This window comes from Taudactylus pleione, unplaced genomic scaffold (assembly GCF_031769625.1).
Source record: "Taudactylus pleione unplaced genomic scaffold, aTauple2 ptg001090l, whole genome shotgun sequence".
NCBI lineage: Eukaryota > Metazoa > Chordata > Amphibia > Anura > Myobatrachidae > Taudactylus > Taudactylus pleione.
Genome location: NW_028285491.1, coordinates 345,001 through 372,387, shown reverse-complemented (window position 1 = coordinate 372,387; position 27,387 = coordinate 345,001). Strand labels below are relative to the sequence as shown.

The 27,387-nt window shown below is 38.8% G+C and overlaps 1 protein-coding gene across 1 annotated transcript in view; it reads left to right on the top strand.

Annotated features, from left to right (window-relative positions):
- The window catches only part of LOC148453778 (uncharacterized), a 116,697-nt gene that overhangs the window by 66,781 nt on the left and 22,529 nt on the right, over nt 1-27,387 (top strand). The window contains exons 6-8 of the mRNA XM_088461721.1: nt 2,340-2,473; nt 24,391-24,487; nt 24,561-24,627. Of these exons, the coding sequence (XP_088317847.1) occupies nt 2,340-2,473; nt 24,391-24,487; nt 24,561-24,627 (298 nt within the window). The remainder of the gene's footprint in view (nt 1-2,339; nt 2,474-24,390; nt 24,488-24,560; nt 24,628-27,387) is intronic.

Here is a 27,387-nt window from a genome sequence, read left to right as displayed (position 1 = left end):
TATAGCTCCTCCTATCTCACTATACAGCTGCCTCCACCTCCCTCACTATACTGGATCCCCACCCCTCATTATATAGCTGCTCCTCTCTCACTATACTGCTCCCCCTCCCCTCATTATATAGCTCCTCCTCTCTCACTATACAGCTGCCTCCACCTCCCTCACTATACTGCTCCCCCCACTCCTCATTATATAGCTCCTCCTCTCACTATACAGCTGCCTCCATCTCCCTCACTATACTGCTCCCCCCACCCCTCATTATATAGCTCCTCCTCTATCACTATACAGCTGCCTCCACCTCCCTCACTATACTGCTCCCCCCACCCCTCATTATATAGCTCCTCCTCTCACTGTACAGCTGCCTCCACCTCCCTCACTATACTGTTCCCCCCACCCCTCATTATATAGCTCCTCCTCTCACTATTCTGCTCCCCCACCCCTCTTTATATAACTCCTCCTCTCACTATACAGCTGCCTCCACCTCCCTCAGTATACTGCTCCCCCCACCCTTCGTTATATAACTCCTCCTCTCACTATACAGCTGCCTCCACCTCCCTCACTATACTGCTCTCCCCACCTCTCATTTTATAGCTCCTCCTCTCTCACTATACTGCTCCCCCCACCCCTCATTATATAGCTCCTCCACTCACTATACTGCTCCCCCACCCTTCATTATATAGCTCCTCCTCTCTCACTATACTGCTCCCCCCACCCTTCATTATATAGCTCCTCCTCTCTCACTATACAGCTGCCTCCACCTCTCTCACTATACTGCTCCCCCCACCCCTCATTATATAGCTCCTCCTCTCTCACTATACTGCTCCCCCCACCCTTCGTTATATAACTCCTCCTCTCACTATACAGCTGCCTCCACCTCCCTCACTATACTGCTCCCCCCCACCTCTCATTTTATAGCTCCTCCTCTCTCACTATACTGCTCCCCCCACCCCTCATTATATAGCTCCTCCTCTCTCACTGTACTGCTCCCCCCACCTCTCATTATATAGCTCCTCCTCTCTCACTATACAGCTGCCTCCACCTCCCTCACTATACTGCTCCCCCCACCCCTCATTATATAGCTCCTCCTCTCTCACTATACTGTTCCCCCCACCCCTCATTATATAGCTCCTCCTCTCTCACTATACTGCTCCCCCCACCCCTCATTATATAGCTCCTCCTCTCACTATACAGCTGCCTCCACCTCCCTCACTTTACTGCTTCCCCCACCCTTCATTATATAGCTTCTCCTCTCTCACTATACAGCTGCCTCCACCCCTCATTATATAGCTCCTCCTCTCTCACTATACTGCTCCCCCCACCCCTCATTATACAGCTCCTCCTCTCTCATTATACAGTTGCCTCCACCTCCCTCACTATACTACTCCCCCCACCCTTCATTATATAGCTACTCCTCTCTCACTATACAGCTGCCTCCACCTCCCTCAGTATACTGCTCCCCCCACCCTTCATTATATAGCTCCTTCTCTATCACTATACAGCTGCCTCCACCTCTCAGTATACTGCTCCCCCCACCCCTCATTATATAGCTCCTCCTCTCTCACTATACAGCTGCCTCCACCTCCCTCACTATACTGCTCCCCCCACCCCTCATTATATAGCTCCTCCTCTCTCACTATACTGTTCCCCCCACCCCTCATTATATAGCTCCTCCTCTCTCACTATACTGCTCCCCCCACCCCTCATTATATAGCTCCTCCTCTCACTATACAGCTGCCTCCACCTCCCTCACTTTACTGCTTCCCCCACCCTTCATTATATAGCTTCTCCTCTCTCACTATACAGCTGCCTCCACCCCTCATTATATAGCTCCTCCTCTCTCACTATACTGCTCCCCCCACCCCTCATTATACAGCTCCTCCTCTCTCATTATACAGTTGCCTCCACCTCCCTCACTATACTACTCCCCCCACCCTTCATTATATAGCTACTCCTCTCTCACTATACAGCTGCCTCCACCTCCCTCAGTATACTGCTCCCCCCACCCTTCATTATATAGCTCCTTCTCTATCACTATACAGCTGCCTCCACCTCTCAGTATACTGCTCCCCCCACCCCTCATTATATAGCTCCTCCTCTCTCACTATACAGCTTCCTCCATCTCCCTCACTATACTGGTCCCTCTCTTACTACATAGCTCCTCCTCCCTCACCATAAAGCTCCTCCCCTCTTATTATATAGCTCCTCCTCCCTGTAGAGATGGTGAGAGCAATGCTGTGATAATCTTAGATTACCGCTGTGTGTTAGGATGAGAGAGCCCTATTAGCACTTACACTAATGATTACACGGCTCCTCGATCATGCCATCACTGTGTCACCCCACAGGGCGAGGTGCAGGATCTGACCCTGCTGCAGTCAGATCTCCGCATCGCTGTCTCTGTAGCTGAGAGGTTCCGCGAGGAGGCACAGGAGAAGCTGGAGAGGTGCCAGCGGGACAACCACATACTGTCTGGGAAAGGGTGAGTTATAGCACAGTGTCTATGTGTGAATGTGTGTATGTGATTGTGTATGTGTGATTGTGTATGTGTATATGTATGTGATTGTGTATATGTATGTGATTGTGTATATGTATGATTGTGTATATGTATGATTGTGTGTATATGTATGTGATTGTGTATGTGTGTATGTGATTGTGTGTGTGTGTATGTGATTGTGTATGTGTATATGTATGTGATTGTGTATGTGTGTATGTATGTGATTGTGTATGTGATTGTGTATGTGTATATGTATGTGATTGTGTATGTGATTGTGTATGTGTATATGTATGTGATTGTGTATATGTATGTGATTGTGTATGTGATTGTGTATGTATGTGATTGTGTGTGTGTGTATGTGATTGTGTGTATGTGATTGTGTATGTGTATGTGATTGTGTATGTGTGTGATTGTGTATGTGATTGTGTATGTGTATGTATGTGTGTATGTGTGTGATTGTGTATGTGATTGTGTATGTGTATGTATGTGTATATGTATGTGATTGTGTATGTGATTGTGTATATGTATGTGATTGTGTATGTGTATATGATTGTGTATGTGTATGTGTGTATGTGATTGTGTATGTGTATATGTATGTGATTGTGTATGTGATTGTGTGTATGTGTAAATGTATGTGTGTATATGTATGTGATTGTGTGTATGTATGTGTGTATGTGTTTGTGTATGTGTATATGTATGTGATTGTGTATGTGATTGTGTATATGTATGTGTATATGTATGTGATTGTGTGTATGTGATTGTGTATGGGTATATGTATATGTATGTGATTGTGTATGTGTATATGATTGTGTATGTGTATATGTGATTGTGTATGTGTATATGATTGTGTATGTGTGTATGTGATTGTGTATGTGTGTATGTGATTGTGTATGTGTATATGTATGTGTGTATGTGTATATGTATGTGTGTATGTGATTGTGTATGTGTATGTGATTGTGTATGTGTATGTGATTGTGTATGTGTATATATATGTGATTGTGTATGTGTATATGATTGTGATTGTGTATGTGTGTATGTGATTGTGTATGTGATTGTGTATGTGTATGTGTATATGATTGTGTATGTGTGTATGTGATTGTGTATATGATTGTGATTGTGTATGTGATTGTGTATGTGTATATGTATATGTATGTGTATGTATGTATGTGTATATGTATGTGATTGTGTATATGTATGTGTATATGTATATGTATGTGATTGTGTATATGTATGTGTATGTGATTATGTATGTGATTATGTATGTGATTGTGTATATGTATGTGATTGTGTATGTGTATATGTATGTGATTCTGTATATGTATGTGTATGTGTATACGTATATATGTGTGATTGTGTATGTGATTGTGTATGTGTATATGTATGTGTATATGTATGTGATTGTGATTGTGTATATGATTGTGTATATGTATGTGATTGTGTATGTGTATATGTATGTGTGTATGTGATTGTGTATATGTATGTGATTATGTATGTGATTGTGTATGTGTGTATGTGTGTGTGTATATGTATGTGTATGTGATTGTGTATGTGTGTGTGTGATTGTGTATGTGATTGTGTATATGATTGTGTATGTGTATGTGATTGTGTATATGTATGTGATTATGTATGTGATTGTGTATGTGTATGTGTGTATGTGATTGTGTATATGTATGTGATTGTGTATGTGTATATGATTGTGTATGTGTATGTGTGTATGTGATTGTGTATGTGTATATGTATGTGATTGTGTATGTGATTGTGTATGTGTATATATATGTGATTGTGTATGTGTATATGATTGTGATTGTGTATGTGATTGTGTATGTGATTGTATATGTATGTGATTATGTATGTGATTGTGTATGTGATTGTGTATATGTATGTGATTGTGTATATGTATGTGATTGTGTATGTGTATATGATTGTGTATGTGTATGTGATTGTGTATGTGTATATGTATGTGTGTATGTGATTGTGTATATGTATGTGATTGTGTATGTGTATGTGATTGTGTATGTGTATATATATGTGATTGTGTATGTGTATATGATTGTGTATGTGTGTATGTGATTGTGTATGTGATTGTGTATGTGTATGTGTATGTGTATATGATTGTGTATGTGTGTATGTGATTGTGTATGTGATTGTGTATGTGTATATGTATGTGTATGTATGTGTATATGTATGTGATTGTGTATGTGTATGTGATTGTGTGTATGTGTGTGTATGTGATTGTGTATGTGATTGTGTATGTATATGTGATTGTGTGTGTATATGTATGTGATTGTGTAAGTGTGTATGTGTGTATGTGATTGTGTATGTGTATATGTATGTGATTGTGTGTATGTGATTGTGTGTATGTGTATGTGATTGTGTATATGTATGTGATTGTGTATGTGTGTATGTGTTTGTGTATATGTATGTGTTTGTGTGTGTGTGTATGTGTATATGTATGTGATTGTGTATGTGTGTATGTGATTGTGTATATGTATGTGATTGTGTATGTGTATATGTATGTGATTTTGTGTATGTGATTGTGTATGTGTATATGTATGTGATTGTGTATGTGTATATGATTGTGTATGTGTGTATGTGATTGTGTATGTGTATATGATTGTGTATGTGTATATGTGTGTGTATGTGTATGTGATTGTGTGTGTATGTGTATGTGATTGTGTGTATGTGATTGTGCATGTGATTATGTATGTGTATATGTATGTGATTGTGTGTATATGTATGTGATTGTGTATGTGTATATGTATGTGATTGTGTATGTGTATATGTGATTGTGTATGTGTGTATGTGATTGTGTATGTGTGTATGTGTATATGTTTGTGTATGTGATTGTGTATATGTATGTGATTGTGTATATGTGATTGTGTATGTGATTGTGTATGTGTGTATTTGATTGTGTATGTGATTGTGTATATGTCTGTGTATGTGATTGTGTATGTGTATATGTGATTGTGTATGTGTATATGTGATTGTGTATGTGTATATGTGATTGTGTATGTGATTGTGTATGTGTGTATGTGATTGTGTATGTGTGTATGTGATTGTGTATGTGATTGTGTATGTGTGTGTGATTGTGTATGTGATTGTGTATATGTATGTGTGTATGTGTATATGTATGTGATTGTGTATATGTGTGTATGCGATTGTGTATGTGTATATGTATGTGATTGTGTATGTGTGTTTGTGATTGTGTATGTGTGTATGTGATTGTGTATGTGATTGTGTATGTGATTGTGTATGTGATTGTATATGTATGTATATGTGATTGTGGATGTGTGTATGTGATTGTGTATGTGTATATGTATGTGTTTGTGTATGTGATTGTGTATGTGTGATTGTGTATGTGTGTATGTATGTGATTGTGTATGTGCATGTGATTGTATATGTGATTGTGTATGTGATTGTGTATGTGTATATGATTGTGTATGTGTATATGTGATTGTGTGTATGTGTATGTGATTGTGTGTATGTGATTGTGTATGTGTGTATGTATGTGTATATGTATGTGATTGTGTATGTGATTGTGTATGTGTGTATGTGATTGTCTATGTGATTGTGTATGTGTGTATGTGATTGTGTATGTGATTGTGTATATGTATGTGTATATGTGATTGTGTATGTGTATATGTATGTGTATATGTGATTGTGTATGTGTGTATGTGATTGTGTATATGATTGTGTATGTGTGTATGTGATTGTGTATATGTATGTGATTGTGTATGTGTGTATGTGATTGTGTATGTGTATATGTGATTGTGTATGTGATTGTGTATATGATTGTGTTTATGTATGTGATTGTGTATGTGTATATGTGATTGTGTGTATGTGTATGTGTATGTGATTGTGTATGTGTATATGTATGTGATTGTGTATGTGATTGTGTATGTGATTGTGTATGTGTATATGTATGTGATTGTGTATGTGTATGTGTATGTGTGTATGTGATTGTGTATGTGTATATGTGATTGTGTATGTGTATGTGATTGTGTATGTGATTGTGTATATGTATATGTATGTGATTGTGTATATGTATGTGTATATGTATGTGTGTATGTGTATATGTATGTTTGTATGTATGTGTATATGTATGTGTTTGTGATTGTGTATGTGTATATGTGATTGTGTATGTGTATATGTATGCGATTGTGTATGTGTGTATGTATGTGTATATGTATGTGATGGTATATGTGTATGTGATTGTGTATGTGATTGTGTATGTGTATATGTATGTGATTGTGTATGTGTATGTGTGTATGTGATTGTGTATATGTGATTGTGTATGTGTATGTGATTGTGTATGTGATTGTGTATATGTATATGTATGTGATTGTGTATATGTATGTGTATATGTATGTGTGTATGTGTATATGTATGTGTGTATGTATGTGTATATGTATGTGTTTGTGATTGTGTATGTGTATATGTGATTGTGTATGTGTATATGTATGCGATTGTGTATGTGTGTATGTATGTGTATATGTATGTGATGGTATATGTGTATGTGATTGTGTATGTGATTGTGTATGTGTGTATGTGATTGTGTATGTGTGTATGTGATTGTGTATATGTATGTGATTGTGTATGTGTTTGTGTATGTGATTGTATGTGATTGTGTATGTGTGTATGTGTGTATATGTATGTGATTGTGTATGTGATTGTGTATGTGTATGTGATTGTGTATATGTATGTGTGTATGTGTGTATGTGATTGTGTATATGATTGTGTATGTCTGTATGTGATTGTGTATATGTATATGTATGTGATTGTGTATGTGTGTATGTGATTGTGATTGTGTATGTGTGTATGTATGTGATTGTGTATGTGTGTATGTATGTGATTGTGTATGTGATTGTGATTGTGTATGTGATTGTGTATATGTATGTGTATATGTATGTGTATGTGATTGTGTATGTGTATATGTATGTGTATATGTATGTGTGTATGTATGTGATTGTGTATGTGTATATGTATGTGTATATGTATGTGTGTTTGTGATTGTGTATGTGTATATGTGATTGTGTATGTGTATATGTATGTGATTGTGTATGTGTGTATGTATGTGTATATGTATGTGATTGTATATGTGTATATGTATGTGTGTATGATTGTGTATGTGTGTATGTGATTATGTATGTGATTGTGTATGTGTATGTGATTGTGTAAGTGTATATGTGTACGTGATTGTGTATGTGTTTGTGTGTGTGTATGTATGTATGTATGTTGTTTTGTATGTGTATATTATTGTGTATGTGTGTATGTGTATATGTATGTGTATATGTATGTGATTGTGATTGTGTATGTGTGTATGTGATTGTGTATGTGTGTATATGTATGTGATTGTGTGTATGTGATTGTGTATGTATGTGTAAATGTATGTGATTGTGTATGTGTGTATGTGCTTGTCTATGTGATTGTGTATATGTATGTGATTGTGTATGTGTGTGTGATTGTGTATGTGTGTATGTGATTGTGTATGTGTGTATGTGATTGTGTATGTGTGTGTGTATATGTATGTGATTGTGTATGTGTGTATGTGATTGTGTATGTGTATATGTATGTGATTGTGTATATGTGTATGTGATTGTGTATGTGTTTATGTGTTTGTGTATGTGATTGTGTATGTGATTGTGTCTGTGTATATGTATGTGATTGTGTATGTGTGTATGTGATTGTGTATGTGATTGTGTATATGTATGTGATTGTGTATGTGTTTGTGTATGTGTGTATGTGATTGTGTATGTGTATATGTGTGTATGTGATTGTGTATGTGTGTATGTGTGTATATGTATGTGATTGTGTATGTGATTGTGTATATGTATGTGTGTATGTGTGTATGTGTATGTGATTGTGTATATGTATGTGTGTATGTGTGTATGTGATTGTGTATATGTATGTGTGTATGTGTGTATGTGTATGTGTATGTGATTGTGTATATGTATGTGTGTATGTGTGTATGTGATTGTGTATATGATTGTGTATGTGTGTATGTGATTGTGTATATGTATATGTATGTGATTGTGTATGTGTGTATGTGTGTATGTGATTGTGTATGTGTGTATGTATGTGATTGTGTATGTGTGTATGTATGTGATTGTGTATGTGATTGTGATTGTGTATGTATATATGTATGTGATTGTGTATGTGTGTATGTGATTGTGTATATGTATGTGATTGTGTATGTGTGTATATGTATGTGATTGTGTATGTGTGTATATGTATGTGATTGTGTATGTGATTGTGTATGTGTGTACGTGATTGTGTATATGTATATGTATGTGTGTATGTGTATATGTATGTGTGTATGTGATTGTGTATGTGTATGTGATTGTGTATGTGTATATATATGTGATTGTGTATGTGTATGTATATGTGATTGTGTATGTGTATATGATTGTGATTGTGTATGTGTGTATGTGATTGTGTATGTGTATATGATTGTGTATGTGTGTATGTGTTTATGTATGTGTGTATGTGTATATGTATGTGATTGTGTATGTGTGTATGTGTATGTGTATATGTATGTGTATGTGATTGTGTGTATGTGTGTGATTGTGTATGTGTATGTGATTGTGTATGTGATTGTGTATGTGTATATGATTGTGTATGTGTATGTGATTGTGTGTGTATATGTATGTGATTGTGTAAGTGTGTATGTGTGTATGTGATTGTGTATATGTATGTGATTGTGTGTATGTGATTGTGTATGTGATTGTGTATGTGTGTATGTGATTGTGTATATGTATGTGATTGTGTATATGTATGTGATTGTGTATGTGTGTATGTGATTGTGTATGTGTGTATGTGATTGTGTGTATGTGATTGTGTATGTGTATATGTGATTGTGTATGTGTATATGTGATTGTGTATGTGATTGTGTATGTGTGTATGTGATTGTGTATGTGATTGTGTATGTGTGTATGTGTTTGTGTATATGTATGTGTTTGTGTATGTGTGTATGTGTATATGTATGTGATTGTGTATATGTATGTGATTGTGTATGTGTATATGTATGTGATTTTGTGTATGTGATTGTGTATGTGTATATGTATGTGTGTATGTGATTGTGTATGTGTTTATGTGTATGTGTATATGTGTATATGTATGTGTATATGTATGTGATTGTGTGTATGTGTATATGTATGTGATTGTGTGTATGTGATTGTGTATATGTTTGTGTATGTGATTGTGTATGTGTATATGTATGTGATTGTGTATGTGTACATGTGATTGTGTATGTGATTGTGTATGTAAGTGATTGTGTATGTGAATGTGATTGTGTATATGTATGTGTGTATGTGTGTATGTATGTGATTGTGTATGTGTGTATGTATGTGATTGTATATGTGTATATGTATGTGATTGTGTAAGTGTATATGTATGTGATTGTGTATGTGTATATGTATGTGATTGTGTATGTGTAGATGTATGTGTTTGTGTATGTGATTGTGTATGTGCAGGTGATTGTGTATTTGATTGTGTATGTGATTGTATATGTGTATATGTATGTGATTGTGTATATGTATGTGATTGTTTATGTGTATATGTGATTGTGTATGTGATTGTGTATGTGTATATGATTGTGTATATGTATGTGATTGTGTATGTGTATATGTGATTGTGTGTATATGATTGTGTATGTGATTGTGTATGTGTATATGTATGTGTGTATGTGATTGTGTATGTGTATATGTATGTGATTGTGTATATGTATGTGATTGTGTATGTGTGTATGTGATTGTGTATGTGTGTATGTGATTGTGTATATGTGTATGTGTATATGTATGTGTATATGTGATTGTGTATGTGATTGTGTATGTGTGTATGTGATTGTGTATGTGTATATGTATGTGTATATGTATGTATGTATGTATGTGATTGTGTATATGTATGTATGTGTGTTTGTGATTGTGTATGTGTATATGTGATTGTGTATGTGTATATGTATGTGATTGTGTATGTGTGTATGTATGTGTATGTGATTGTGTATATGTATGTGTGTTTGTATGTATGTTGTTTTGTATGTGTATATTATTGTGTATGTATGTGATTGTGTATGTGTATGTGTTTATGTGATTGTGATTGTGTATGTGTGTATATGTATGTGATTGTGTATGTGTGTATATGTATGTGATTGTGTATGTGTGTATGTGATTGTGTATGTGTGTATGTATGTGATTGTGTATGTGTATATGTGTATGTGATTGTGTATGTGTGTATGTGATTGTCTATGTGATTGTGTATATGTATGTGATTGTGTATGTGTGTATATGTATGTGATTGTGTATGTGTGTATGTGATTGTGTATGTGTGTATGTGATTGTGTATGTGTGTGTGTATATGTATGTGATTGTGTATGTGATTTTGTATGTGTATGTGTATATGTATGTGATTGTGTATATGTGTATGTGATTGTGTATGTGATTGTGTATGTGTATATGTATGTGATTGTGTATGTGATTGTGTATGTGTGTATGTGATTGTGTATATGTATGTGATTGTGTATGTGTGTATATGTATGTGATTGTGTATGTGTGTATGTGATTGTGTATGTGATTGTGTATGTGTATGTGATTGTGTATGTGATTGTGTATGTGTGTATATGTATGTGATTGTGTATGTGATTGTGTATATGTATGTGTGTATGTGTATGTGATTGTGTATATGTATGTGTGTATGTGATTGTGTATATGATTGTGTATATGATTGTGTATGTGTGCACTCCAAAAATATACTGGTAGGTTAATTGGCTCCTAGCAAAATTACCCCTAGTGTGTATATGTGTGTGTGTGTGTGATACGGAATATAGAGTGTAAGCTCCACTGGGGCAGGGACTGATGTGAATGGCCAAATATTCTCTGTAAAGCGCTGCGGAATATGTGTGCGCTATATAAATAACTGGTAATAATAATAATAATAATAATAATGTGATTGTGTATATGTATGTGATTGTGTATGTGTGTATGTGATTGTGTATGTGTGTATGTGATTGTGTATGTGATTGTGTATGTGTATGTGATTGTGTATATGTTTGTGTATGTGTATGTGATTGTTTATGTGTGATTGTGTATGTGTGTATGTGATTGTGTATATGTATGTGATTGTGTATGTGTGTATATGTATGTGATTGTGTATGTGTTTGTGTATGTGTGTATGTGATTGTGTATGTATGTGATTGTGTATGTGTATATGTATGTGTATGTGTATATGTGTGTATGTGATTGTGTATGTGATTATGTATGTGTATGTGATTGTGTATATGTATGTGATTGTGTATATGTATGTGATTGTGTATGTGATTGTGTATGTGTGTATGTGATTGTGTATATGTTTGTGTATGTGTATATGTATGTGATTGTGTATGTGTATATGTGATTGTGTATGTGTATATGTGATTGTGTATGTGATTGTGTATGTGTGTATGTGATTGTGTATGTGATTGTGTATGTGTGTATGTGTTTGTGTATATGTATGTGTTTGTGTATGTGTGTATGTGTATATGTATGTGATTGTGTATATGTATGTGATTGTGTATGTGTATATGTATGTGATTTTGTGTATGTGATTGTGTATGTGTATATGTATGTGTGTATGTGATTGTGTATGTGTTTATGTGTATGTGTATATGTGTATATGTATGTGTATATGTATGTGATTGTGTGTATGTGTATATGTATGTGATTGTGTGTATGTGATTGTGTATATGTTTGTGTATGTGATTGTGTATGTGTATATGTATGTGATTGTGTATGTGTACATGTGATTGTGTATGTGATTGTGTATGTAAGTGATTGTGTATGTGAATGTGATTGTGTATATGTATGTGTGTATGTATGTGATTGTGTATGTGTGTATGTATGTGATTGTATATGTGTATATGTATGTGATTGTGTAAGTGTATATGTATGTGATTGTGTATGTGTATATGTATGTGATTGTGTATGTGTAGATGTATGTGTTTGTGTATGTGATTGTGTATGTGCAGGTGATTGTGTATTTGATTGTGTATGTGATTGTATATGTGTATATGTATGTGATTGTGTATATGTATGTGATTGTTTATGTGTATATGTGATTGTGTATGTGATTGTGTATGTGTATATGATTGTGTATATGTATGTGATTGTGTATGTGTATATGTGATTGTGTGTATGTGTATATGATTGTGTATGTGATTGTGTATGTGTATATGTATGTGTGTATGTGATTGTGTATGTGTATATGTATGTGATTGTGTATATGTATGTGATTGTGTATGTGTGTATGTGATTGTGTATGTGTGTATGTGATTGTGTATATGTGTATGTGTATATGTATGTGTATATGTATGTGTATATGTGATTGTGTATGTGATTGTGTATGTGTGTATGTGATTGTGTATGTGTATATGTATGTGTATATGTATGTATGTATGTGATTGTGTATATGTATGTATGTGTGTTTGTGATTGTGTATGTGTATATGTGATTGTGTATGTGTATATGTATGTGATTGTGTATGTGTGTATGTATGTGTATGTGATTGTGTATATGTATGTGTGTTTGTATGTATGTTGTTTTGTATGTGTATATTATTGTGTATGTATGTGATTGTGTATGTGTATGTGTTTATGTGATTGTGATTGTGTATGTGTGTATATGTATGTGATTGTGTATGTGTGTATATGTATGTGATTGTGTATGTGTGTATGTGATTGTGTATGTGTGTATGTATGTGATTGTGTATGTGTATATGTGTATGTGATTGTGTATGTGTGTATGTGATTGTCTATGTGATTGTGTATATGTATGTGATTGTGTATGTGTGTATATGTATGTGATTGTGTATGTGTGTATGTGATTGTGTATGTGTGTGTGTATATGTATGTGATTGTGTATGTGATTTTGTATGTGTATGTGTATATGTATGTGATTGTGTATATGTGTATGTGATTGTGTATGTGATTGTGTATGTGTATATGTATGTGATTGTGTATGTGATTGTGTATGTGTGTATGTGATTGTGTATATGTATGTGATTGTGTATGTGTGTATATGTATGTGATTGTGTATGTGTGTATGTGATTGTGTATGTGATTGTGTATGTGTATGTGATTGTGTATGTGATTGTGTATGTGTGTATATGTATGTGATTGTGTATGTGATTGTGTATATGTATGTGTGTATGTGATTGTGTATATGTATGTGTGTATGTGATTGTGTATATGATTGTGTATATGATTGTGTATGTGTGTATGTGATTGTGTATATGTATGTGATTGTGTATGTGTGTATGTGATTGTGTATGTGTGTATGTGATTGTGTATGTGATTGTGTATGTGTATGTGATTGTGTATATGTTTGTGTATGTGTATGTGATTGTTTATGTGTGATTGTGTATGTGTGTATGTGATTGTGTATATGTATGTGATTGTGTATGTGTGTATATGTATGTGATTGTGTATGTGTTTGTGTATGTGTGTATGTGATTGTGTATGTATGTGATTGTGTATGTGTATATGTATGTGTATGTGTATATGTGTGTATGTGATTGTGTATGTGATTATGTATGTGTATGTGATTGTGTATGTGTATATGTATGTGATTGTGTATATGTATGTGATTGTGTATGTGTGTATGTGATTATGTATGTGTGTATGTGATTGTGTATGTGTGTATGTGATTGTGTATGTGTGTATGTGTGTATGTATGTGATTGTGTATGTGTGTATGTATGTGATTGTGTATGTGATTGTGTATGTGATTGTGTATATGTATGTGATTGTGTATGTGTGTATGTGATTGTGTATGTGTGTATGTGATTGTGTATGTGTGTATGTAATTGTGATTGTGTATGTGTGTATGTATGTGATTGTGATTGTGTATGTGTGTATGTGATTGTATGTGTGTGTATGTGATTGTGATTGTGTATGTGATTGTGTATGTGTATGTGTATATGTATGTGTGTATGTATGTGATTGTGTATGTGTATATGTATGTGTGTTTGTGATTGTGTATGTGTATATGTGATTGTGTATGTGTATGTGATTGTGTATGTATGTGTATATGTATGTGATTGTATATGTGTATGTGATTGTGTATGTGTATATGTATGTGTGTATGTGATTGTGTATGTGTATATGATTATGTGTATGTGATTGTGTATATGTGTATGTGATTGTGTATATGTGTATGTGATTGTGTTTGTGTATATGTATGTGTGTGTATGTATGTATGTTATTTTGTATGTGTATATGATTGTGTATATGTGTATGTGATTGTGTATATGTGTATGTGATTGTGTATGTGTATATGTATGTGTGTATATGATTATGTGATTGTGTATATGTATATGTATGTGATTGTGCATGTGTGTATGTGATTGTGTATGTGTGTATGTATGTGATTGTGTATGTGTGTATGTATGTGATTGTGTATGTGTATGTATGTGATTGTGTATGTGTATGTGATTGTGTATGTGATTGTGTATGTGTGTATGTGATTGTGTATGTGTGTATGTGATTGTGTATGTGATTGTGATTGTGTATGTGATTGTGATTGTGATTGTGTATGTGTGTATGTGATTGTGTATATGTATGTGATTGTGTATGTGTTTGTGTGTATGTGATTGTGTATATGTATGTGTATATGTGATTGTGTATGTGTATATGTATGTGTATATGTGATTGTGTATATGTGATTGTGTATGTGTGTTTGTGATTGTGTATGTGTATATGTGATTGTGTATGTGTATATGTATGTGTGTATGTGATTGTATATGTGTATGTGATTGTGTATGTGTATGTGTGTATGTGTATATGATTGTGTATGTGATTGTGTATGTGTATATGTATGTATGTTATTTTGTATGTGTATGTGATTATGTATGTGTATATGTGATTGTGTGTATATGTATGTGATTGTGTATGTGATTGTGTATGTGTATGTGTTTATGTGATTGTGATTGTGTATGTGTGCATGTGATTGTGTATGTGTGTATATGTATGTGATTGTGTATGTGTGTATGTGATTGTGTATGTGTGTATGTATGTGTATATGTATGTGTATATGTATGTGATTGTGTATGTGTGTATGTGTATATGTATGTGATTGTGTATGTGTATATGTGTGTATGTGTATGTGATTGTGTATGTGATTGTGTATGTGTATATGTGTGTATGTGATTGTGTATATGTATGTGTGTATGTGATTGTGTATGTGATTGTGTATGTGTGTATGTGATTGTGATTGTGTATGTGTGTATGTATGTGATTGTGTATGTGATTGTGATTGTGTATGTGTGTATGTGATTGTGTATGTGTGAATGTGTATGTGTGATTGTGTGTATGTGATTATGTATGTGATTGTGTATGTGAGTATGTGATTGTGTATGTGATTGTGTATGTGATTGTGTATGTGTGTATGTGTGTATGTATGTGATTGTGATTGTGTATGTGTGTATGTATGTGATTGTATATGTGTATATGTATGTGATTGTGTATGTGTATATGTATGTGATTGTGTATGTGTGTATGTGATTGTGTATGTGATTGTGTATGTGATTGTGTATGTGTGTATGTGATTGTGTATGTGTGTATGTGATTGTGTATGTGTGTATGTGATTGTGTATGTGTTTATGTGTGCATGTGATTGTGATTGTGTATGTGTGTATGTATGTGATTGTGTATGTGTGTATGTATGTGATTGTGTATGTGATTGTGTATGTGTATGTGATTATGTGTGTATGTGATTGTGTATGTGATTGTGTATGTGTGTATGTATGTGATTGTGTATGTGTGTATGTGATTGTGTATGTGTGTATGTGATTGTGTATGTGATTGTGTATGTGTATATGTATGTGATTGTGTATGTGTGTATGTGATTGTGTATGTGTGCATGTGTGTATGTGATTGTGTATGTGTGTATGTGTGTATGTGATTGTGTATGTGTGTATGTGATTGTGTATGTGTATATGTATGTGATTGTGTATGTGATTGTGTATGTGTGATTGTGTATGTGATTGTGTATGTGTGTATGTGATTGTGTATGTGATTGTGTATGTGTGTATGTGATTGTGTATGTGTGTATGTGATTGTGTATGTGTGTATGTATGTGATTGTGTATGTGTGTATGTATGTGATTGTGTATGTGATTATGTATGTGATTGTGTATGTGTATGTGATTATCTATGTATGTGTATGTGATTGTGTATGTGTGTATGTGATTGTGTATGTGATTGTGTATGTGTGTATGTGATTGTGTATGTGATTGTGTATGTGATTGTGTATGTGATTGTGTATGTGATTGTGTATGTGATTGTGTATGTGTGTATGTGATTGTGTATGTGATTGTGTATGTGATTGTGTATGTGTGTATGTGATTGTGTATGTGTGTATGTGTGTATGTGATTGTGTATGTGATTGTGATTGTGTATGTGTGTATGTATGTGATTGTGTATGTGTGTATGTGATTGTGTATGTGTATATGTATGTGATTGTGTATGTGATTGTGTATGTGTATGTGATTGTGTATGTGATTGTGTATGTGTATGTGATTGTGTATGTGTGTATGTGTATGTGATTGTGTATGTGTGTATGTATGTGATTGTGTATGTGTGTATGTATGTGATTGTGTATGTGTGCATGTGTGTATGTGATTGTGTATGTGATTGTGTATGTGATTGTGTATGTGTGTATGTGATTGTGTATGTGTGTATGTGATTGTGTATGTGTGTATGTGATTGTGTATGTGTGTATGTGATTGTGTATGTGTGATTGTGATTGTGTATGTGATTGTGTATGTGTGTATGTGATTGTGTATGTGTGTATGTGATTGTGTATGTGTGTATGTATGTGATTGTGTATGTGTGTATGTATGTGATTGTGTATGTGTATGTGATTATGTATGTGATTGTGTATGTGTATGTGATTATCTATGTATGTGTATGTGATTGTGTATGTGTGTATGTGATTGTGTATGTGTGTATGTGATTGTGTATGTGATTGTGTATGTGATTGTGTATGTGTGTATGTGATTGTGTATGTGATTGTGTATGTGTGTATGTGATTGTGTATGTGATTGTGTATGTGTGTATGTGATTGTGTATGTGTGTATGTGATTGTGATTGTGTATGTGTGTATGTATGTGATTATGTATGTGATTGTGTATGTGATTGTGTATGTGTATATGTATGTGATTGTGTATGTGATTGTGTATGTGTGTATGTGATTGTGTATGTGATTGTGTATGTGTGTATGTATGTGATTGTGTATGTGTGTATGTATGTGATTGTGTATGTGTGTATGTATGTGATTGTGTATGTGTGTATGTATGTGATTGTGTATGTATGTGATTGTGTATGTGATTATGTATGTGATTATGTATGTGATTATGTATGTGTATACGCATGTGTGTGATTATGTATGTGTGTATACGCATGTGTGTGATTATGTGTGTGTGATTGTGTATGTGTGTATACGCGTGTGTGATTGTGTATGTGTGTGTATATGTATGTGTGTGCGCTTGTGTATGTGTATGTATATATGTATGATTGTATGTGTGTGCGCGCGTGTGTGATTATGTGTATATGTGATTGTATTGAGTTTTTTTATGGGGTCCCCACAAACAAGTCTATGTCACTTGGGTGCCCCATGTTTTTTTTTTTTTTTTTGCAACCTCTATGTATCGCCTGCACTTGAGTCTCTTTTCTTACCTATATGCCGGTTTCCCTGCAATAAGGGACCTCTGAATAAGTTGAGCCTCCCTAGGCAGTCAGTGTCATGAGGCAGTGCGCAGTATGCATATAGGAGATCATGTGGTACAGTAGCTTCCTGTTTGGGTTGGAATAATATTTAATCTTCACACAAGACGTTCAACCAGTTAATACATAGTACTGTACGTTTTTCCTGATCCTGGAGAGACAACATCCTCCTACATCTCTCCAGCATCATCCCCCTGTGTCTCACCAGCTTCACCCCCACTGCTACTCATCAGCGCGATTCCCCCTCCGTGTCACCAGCTTCACCCCACTGCATCTCCCCAATGCCATCCCCCTCCATCTCTTCAGCACCATCTTCCTGTGTTTCAAAAGCATCAGCCCCCAGCTTCACTCCAACACCATCCCGTGTCTCTCCAGCTAATCCCCTTGAATCTTTCCAGCAGCTCCCTGCCTCTGTGCTCCCCACCAGCAACAGGAACTAAGTTACGCCCTGTTTCACCCCACTTTAACCCGTGCAGTAGACGATATTTTGAACAATTTGCCCGATTCCGACGGATCGGAACGTCATATAGTCAAGTGTGTATGCACTATGCACACTCCGTGGCATCGTCCATCGCATCTTCAGGTCGCCCATAAATGCAGCTCAATCTGACAATCTCGTTAATGATTTCCCTCAAATTGTGCAGTGTGTACGCACTACTGGACGATCAGGCGATATGTTAACATTATACAGTTAACGATGAAACGACCACATGGTGCAAGATATGTTGTTTGGAAGATTGCACAGTGTGTATGCACTAGATGGTCTGTCTGGATGTTCAAGGAAAATCTAGAAGACCATCGCATCGTTTGTTGATCGTCTGATGTGTGCCCACCTTAAATGTGGGTACACATCAGCCAAGGAAGGGATCTTCATGATGGGGCAGCAGGAAGTGAGTGGGGTACTAAGTGATGGCAGTTAATGACCCATTCCTTAATGATTAATGATAGATCGGGAACATTCCGGGTTAGGGTAGTGAGCGGGGATGTAGGTGATGGTTAGTAATGTACCACTGTGGGTTATGTAGTGACTGGTGCTCTGTATAATGATAGATAGGGAACATTCTGGGTTAGGTCAGTGACCGGTTCTCTATATAAATGATAGATAGGGAACATTCCGGGTTAGGGTAGTGAGCGGGGATGTAGGTGATGGCTGGTAATGTACCACTGTGGGTTATGTAGTGACTGGTGCTCTATATAATGATAGGGAACATTCCGGGTTAGGTCAGTGAGTGGGGATGTAGGTGATGGCTGGTAATGTACCACTGTGGGTTATGTAGTGATCGGTGCTCTATATAATGATAGATAGGGAACATTCTGGGTTAGGTCAGTGACCGGTTCTCTATATAATGATAGATAGGGAACATTCCGGGTTAGGGTAGTGAGCGGGGATGTAGGTGATGGCTGGTAATGTACCACTGTGGGTTATGTAGTGACTGGTGCTCTATATAATGATAGGGAACATTCCGGGTTAGGTCAGTGAGTGGGGATGTAGGTGATGGCTGGTAATGTACCACTGTGGGTTATGTAGTGATCGGTGCTCTATATAATGATAGATAGGGAACATTCCGGGTTAGGGTAGTGAGTGGGGATGTAGGTGATGGCTGGTAATGTACCACTGTGGGTTATGTAGTGATCAGTGCTCTATATAATGATAGATAGGGAACATTCCGGGTTAGGGTAGTGAGTGGGGATGTAGGTGATGGCTGGTAATGTACCACTGTGGGTTATGTAGTGACTGGTGCTCTATATAATGATAGATAGGGAACATTCTGGGTTAGGGTAGTGAGTGGGGATGTAGGTGATGGATGGTAATGTACCACTGGAGGTTATGAAGTGACCGGTGCTCTATATAATGATAGATAGGGAACATTCCGGCTTAGGTCAGTGACTCTATATAATGATAGATAGGGAACATTGTGGGTTAGGGTAGTGAGCGGGGATGTAGGTGATGGCTGGTAATGTACCACTGTGGGTTATGTAGTGACTGGTGCTCTATATAATGATAGATAGGGAACATTCTGGGTTAGGGTAGTGAGTGGGGATGTAGGTGATGGCTGGTAATGTACCACTGTGGGTTATGTAGTGACCGGTGCTCTATATAATGATAGATAGGGAACATTCCGGCTTAGGTCAGTGACCGGTTCTCTATATAATGATAGATAGGGAACATTCTGGGTTAGGTTAGTGAGCGGGGATGTAAGTGATGGCTGGTAATGTAACACTGTGGGTTATGTAGTGATCGGTGCTCTGTATAATGATAGATAGGGAACATTCCGGGTTAGGTCAGTGAGTGGGGATGTAGGTGATGGCTGGTAATGTACCACTGTGGGTTATGTAGTGACTGGTGCTCTATTTAATGATAGATAGGGAACATTCTGGGTTAGGGTAGTGAGTGGGGATGTAGGTGATGGCTGGTAATGTACCACTGTGGGTTATGTAGTGACTGGTGCTCTATATAATGATAGATAGGGAACATTCTGGGTTAGGGTAGTGAGTGGGGATGTAGGTGATGGCTGGTAATGTACCACTGTGGGTTATGTAGTGACTGGTGCTCTATATAATGATAGATAGGGAACATTCTGGGTTAGGGTAGTGAGTGGGGATGTAGGTGATGGATGGTAATGTACCACTGTGGGTTATGAAGTGACCGGTGCTCTATATAATGATAGATAGGGAACATTCCGGCTTAGGTCAGTGACCGGTTCTCTATATAATGATTGATAGGGAACATTCCGGGTTAGGGTAGTGAGCGGGGATGTAGGTGATGGTTAGTAATGTACCACTGTGGGTTATGTAGTGACTGGTGCTCTTTATAATGATAGACAGGGAACATTCCGGGTTTGGTCAGTGAGTGAGGATGTAGGTGATGGCTGGTAATGTACCACTGTGGGTTATGTAGTGACTGGTGCTCTATATAATGATAGGGAACATTCCGGGTTAGGTCAGTGAGTGGGGATGTAGGTGATGGCTGGTAATGTACCACTGTGGGTTATGTAGTGACTGGTGCTCTATATAATGATAGATAGGGAACATTCCGGGTTAGGGTAGTGAGTGGGGTTGTAGGTGATGGCTGGTAATGTACCACTGTGGGTTATGTAGTGACCGGTGCTCTATATAATGATAGGGAACATTCCGGGCTAGGGTAGTGAGTGGGGATGTAGGTGATGGCTGGTAATGTTACCACTGTGGGTTATGTAGTGATCTGTGTCTATATAATGATAGATAAGGAACATTCTGGGTTAGGGTAGTGAGTGAGGATGTAGGCGATGGTTGGTAATGTACCACTGTGGGTTATGTAGTGACTGGTGCTCTATATAATGATAGATAGGGAACATTCCGGGCTAGGGTAGTGACCGGTACTCTATATAATGATAGATAGGGAACATTCCGGGTTAGGGTAGTGAGCGGGGATGTAGGTGATGGCTGGTAATGTACCACTGTGGGTTATGTAGTGACCGGTGCTCTATATAATGATAGATAGGGAACATTCCGGGTTAGGTCTGTGAGTGGGGATGTAGGTGATGGCTGGTAATGTACCACTGTGGGTTATGTAGTGACTAGTGCTCTATATAATGATAGATAGGGAACATTCCGGGTTAGGGTAGTGAGTGGGGATGTAGGTGATGGCTGGTAATGTACCACTGTGGGTTATGTAGTGACTGGTGCTCTATATAATGATAGATAGGGAACATTCTGGGTTAGGGTAGTGAGTGGGGATGTAGGTGATGGATGGTAATGTACCACTGTGGGTTATGAAGTGACCGGTGCTCTATATAATGATAGATAGGGAACATTCCGGCTTAGGTCAGTGACCGGTTCTCTATATAATGATAGATAGGGAACATTCCGGGTTAGGGTAGTGAGCGGGGATGTAGGTGATGGTTAGTAATGTACCACTGTGGGTTATGTAGTGATCGGTGCTCTGTATAATGATAGATAGGGAACATTCCGGGTTAGGTCAGTGAGTGGGGATGTAGGTGATGGCTGGTAATGTACCACTGTGGGTTATGTAGTGACTGGTGCTCTATTTAATGATAGATAGGGAACATTCTGGGTTAGGGTAGTGAGTGGGGATGTAGGTGATGGCTGGTAATGTACCACTGTGGGTTATGTAGTGACTGGTGCTCTATATAATGATAGATAGGGAACATTCTGGGTTAGGGTAGTGAGTGGGGATGTAGGTGATGGCTGGTAATGTACCACTGTGGGTTATGTAGTGACTGGTGCTCTATATAATGATAGATAGGGAACATTCTGGGTTAGGGTAGTGAGTGGGGATGTAGGTGATGGCTGGTAATGTACCACTGTGGGTTATGTAGTGACTGGTGCTCTATATAATGATAGATAGGGAACATTCTGGGTTAGGGTAGTGAGTGGGGATGTAGGTGATGGATGGTAATGTACCACTGTGGGTTATGAAGTGACCGGTGCTCTATATAATGATAGATAGGGAACATTCCGGCTTAGGTCAGTGACCGGTTCTCTATATAATGATAGATAGGGAACATTCCGGGTTAGGGTAGTGAGCGGGGATGTAGGTGATGGTTAGTAATGTACCACTGTGGGTTATGTAGTGACTGGTGCTCTTTATAATGATAGACAGGGAACATTCCGGGTTTGGTCAGTGAGTGAGGATGTAGGTGATGGCTGGTAATGTACCACTGTGGGTTATGTAGTGACTGGTGCTCTATATAATGATAGGGAACATTCCGGGTTAGGTCAGTGAGTGGGGATGTAGGTGATGGCTGGTAATGTACCACTGTGGGTTATGTAGTGACTGGTGCTCTATATAATGATAGATAGGGAACATTCCGGGTTAGGGTAGTGAGTGGGGTTGTAGGTGATGGCTGGTAATGTACCACTGTGGGTTATGTAGTGACCGGTGCTCTATATAATGATAGGGAACATTCCGGGCTAGGGTAGTGAGTGGGGATGTAGGTGATGGCTGGTAATGTTACCACTGTGGGTTATGTAGTGATCTGTGTCTATATAATGATAGATAAGGAACATTCTGGGTTAGGGTAGTGAGTGAGGATGTAGGCGATGGTTGGTAATGTACCACTGTGGGTTATGTAGTGACTGGTGCTCTATATAATGATAGATAGGGAACATTCCGGGCTAGGGTAGTGACCGGTACTCTATATAATGATAGATAGGGAACATTCCGGGTTAGGGTAGTGAGCGGGGATGTAGGTGATGGCTGGTAATGTACCACTGTGGGTTATGTAGTGACCGGTGCTCTATATAATGATAGATAGGGAACATTCCGGGTTAGGTCTGTGAGTGGGGATGTAGGTGATGGCTGGTAATGTACCACTGTGGGTTATGTAGTGACTAGTGCTCTATATAATGATAGATAGGGAACATTCCGGGTTAGGGTAGTGAGTGGGGATGTAGGTGATGGCTGGTAATGTACCACTGTGGGTTATGTAGTGACTGGTGCTCTATATAATGATAGATAGGGAACATTCTGGGTTAGGGTAGTGAGTGGGGATGTAGGTGATGGATGGTAATGTACCACTGTGGGTTATGAAGTGACCGGTGCTCTATATAATGATAGATAGGGAACATTCCGGCTTAGGTCAGTGACCGGTTCTCTATATAATGATAGATAGGGAACATTCCGGGTTAGGGTAGTGAGCGGGGATGTAGGTGATGGTTAGTAATGTACCACTGTGGGTTATGTAGTGACTGGTGCTCTTTATAATGATAGACAGGGAACATTCCGGGTTAGGTCAGTGAGTGAGGATGTAGGTGATGGCTGGTAATGTACCACTGTGGGTTATGTAGTGACTGGTGCTCTATATAATGATAGGGAACATTCCGGGTTAGGTCAGTGAGTGGGGATGTAGGTGATGGCTGGTAATGTACCACTGTGGGTTATGTAGTGACTGGTGCTCTATATAATGATAGATAGGGAACATTCCGGGTTAGGGTAGTGAGTGGGGATGTAGGTGATGGCTGGTAATGTACCACTGTGGGTTATGTATTGACCGGTGCTCTGTATAAAGTTAGATAGGGAACATTCCAGGTTAGGGTAGTTAGCGGGGATGTAGGTGATGGCTGGTAATGTACCACTGTGGGTATTTTAGTGACTGGTGCTCAATGTGATATATCTAACATGCGAGTGTTGGATGTTTCCTTATTGCACAGGTCCGACACTGTGGATTGGGCGAAGACCTCTACAGTGGATGCGTCTTTGAAGGGGTACCGAAGCCTTCCCCGAGGTGTCATACTGTCTGCAATGCGGGTGAGTATACATTTCCTATCTTCCTACCTGCCCTGACCTTCCCCGCTCGCTCACTCCTCCGTGTCTGTTGCAGGAGCCAATCCTGAAGTCCAGCAGTCTGATGAGTGTCCCACCTGGAAGTTCTCCAGCCCAGGATTCAGGTGAGGCAGGTGGAGCAATTCTCCCAATCCTCTCCCATTCTGTGAGGTATAGCAATGAGCAATCACCACTTACATTGATGACTGAAGCTCAGAGGCATTATAGGGGCATCTATGTGATCTGACGCCCGGGCGCTTGCCTATAAATAGTAGTACTAATTTTGTTTGAGCAAAATATCTTTAAAAACTTGACAGTGAAAGTATTGGATCTGAAAACATACGTATATTGGTGGTTTAATAACTAAGGTTACAAGAACCCTCACATGTTTAATGTTCTCTATTTCATTCTAATTGCCCGCCAGGCCAGAGCAGGTAGAGCACTGCTTCCCCTCATGGCCATTGCACCTCATACCAGTTATACTGCCCCCACATTAGCTGTAAGACGGTGGGGCTGGCGGAGACATGGTCACACATTGATGTGCGTAGTGTGATCAGATTCCTGTATCTAAGGGCACATCAGCTGTAAGATGGCGGGGCTGGCGGAGACATGGTCACACATTGAGGTGCGTAGTGTAATCAGAGTCCTGTATCTAAGGGCACATCAGCGGTAAGATGGCGGGGCTGGCGGATACATGGTCACACATTGAGGTATGTAGTGTGATCAGATTCCTGTGTCTAAGGGCACATCAGCTGTAAGATGGCGGGGCTGGCGGATACATGGTCACACATTGAGGTGCGCAGTGTGATCAGATTCCTGTGTATAAGGGCACATCAGCTGTAAGATGGCGGGGCTGGCGGAGACATGGTCACACATTGAGGTGCATAGTGTGATCAGATTCCTGTGTATAAGGGCACATCAGCTGTAAGATAGCGGGGCTGGCGGATACATGGTCACACATTGAGGTGCATAGTGTGATCAGATTGCTGTGTATAAGGGCACATCAGCTGTAAGATGGCGGGGCTGGCGGAGACAAGGTCACACATTGAGGTGCATAGTGTGATCAGATTGCTGTGTCTAAGGGCACATCAGCTGTAAGATGGCGGGGCTGGCGGAGACATGGTCACACATTGATGTGCGTAGTGTAATCAGATTCCTGTATCTAAGGGCACATCAGCTGTAAGATGGCGGGGCTGGCGGATACATGGTCACACATTGAGGTATGTAGTGTGATCAGATTCCTGTATCTAAGGGCACATCAGCTGTAAGATGGCGGGGCTGGCTGATACATGGTCACACATTGAGGTATGTAGTGTGATCAGATTCCTGTGTCTAAGGGCACATCAGCTGTAAGATGGCGGGGCTGGCGGATACATGGTCACACATTGAGGTATGTAGTGTGATCAGATTCCTGTGTATAAGGGCACATCAGCTGTAAGATGGCGGGGCTGGCTGATACATGGTCACACATTGAGGTATGTAGTGTGATCAGATTCCTGTGTCTAAGGGCACATCAGCTGTAAGATGGCGGGGCTGGCGGATACATGGTCACACATTGAGGTGCGCAGTGTGATCAGATTCCTGTGTATAAGGGCACATCAGCTGTAAGATGGCGGGGCTGGCGGAGACAAGGTCACACATTGAGGTGCGTAGTGTGATCAGATTCCTGTGTATAAGGGCACATCAGCTGTAAGATGGCGGGGCTGGCGGATACATGGTCACACATTGAGGTGTATAGTGTGATCAGATTCCTGTGTATAAGGGCACATCAGCTGTAAGATGGCGGGGCTGGCGGAGACATGGTCACACATTGAGGTGCATAGTGTGATCACATTCCTGTATCTAAGGGCACATCAGCTGTAAGATGGCGGGGCTGGCGGAGAGATGGTCACACATTGAGGTGCGTAGTGTGATCACATTCCTGTGTATAAGGGCACATTAGCTGTAAGATGGCGGGGCTGGCGGACACATGGTCACACATTGAGGTGTATAGTGTGATCAGATTTCCACAGTTAAAGGTCACATCAGCAGCTGAAATTCATCGCCAACTTGTCGATTTGTACGGTGATAGAACCATATCATCGAAGAAGGATTGGGTTTGGCGCACTACCTTTGATAACGGTTGGACAGATGTGCTCTTACACACAGGAATCTGATCACACTATACACCTCAATGTGTGACCATGTCTCCGCCAGCCCCGCCATCTTACAGCTGATGTGCCCTTATACACAGGAATCTGATCACACTACGCACCTCAATGTGTGACCATGTATCCGCCAGCCCCGCCATCTTACAGCTGATGTGCCCTTATACACAGGAATGTGATCACACTACGCACCTCAATGTGTGACCATGTCTCCGCCAGCCCCGCCATCTTACAGCTGATGTGCCCTTAGACACAGGAATCTGATCACACTACGCACATCAATGTGTGACCATGTATCCGCCAGCCCCGCCATCTTACAGCTGATGTGCCCTTAGACACAGGAATATCTGATCACACTACGCACATCAATGTGTGACCATGTCTCCGCCAGCCCCGCCATCTTACCGCTGATGTGCCCTTAGACACAGGAATCTGATCACACTATAAACCTCAATGTGTGACCATGTCTCCGCCAGCCCCGCCATCTTACAGCTGATGTGCCCTTAGACACAGGAATCTGATCACACTACGCACATCAATGTGTGACCATGTCTCCGCCAGCCCCGCCATCTTACAGCTGATGTGCCCTTAGACACAGGAATCTGATCACACTATAAACCTCAATGTGTGACCATGTCTCCGCCAGCCCCGCCATCTTACAGCTGATGTGCCCTTATACACAGGAATCTGATCACACTACGCACCTCAATGTGTGACCATGTATCCGCCAGCCCCGCC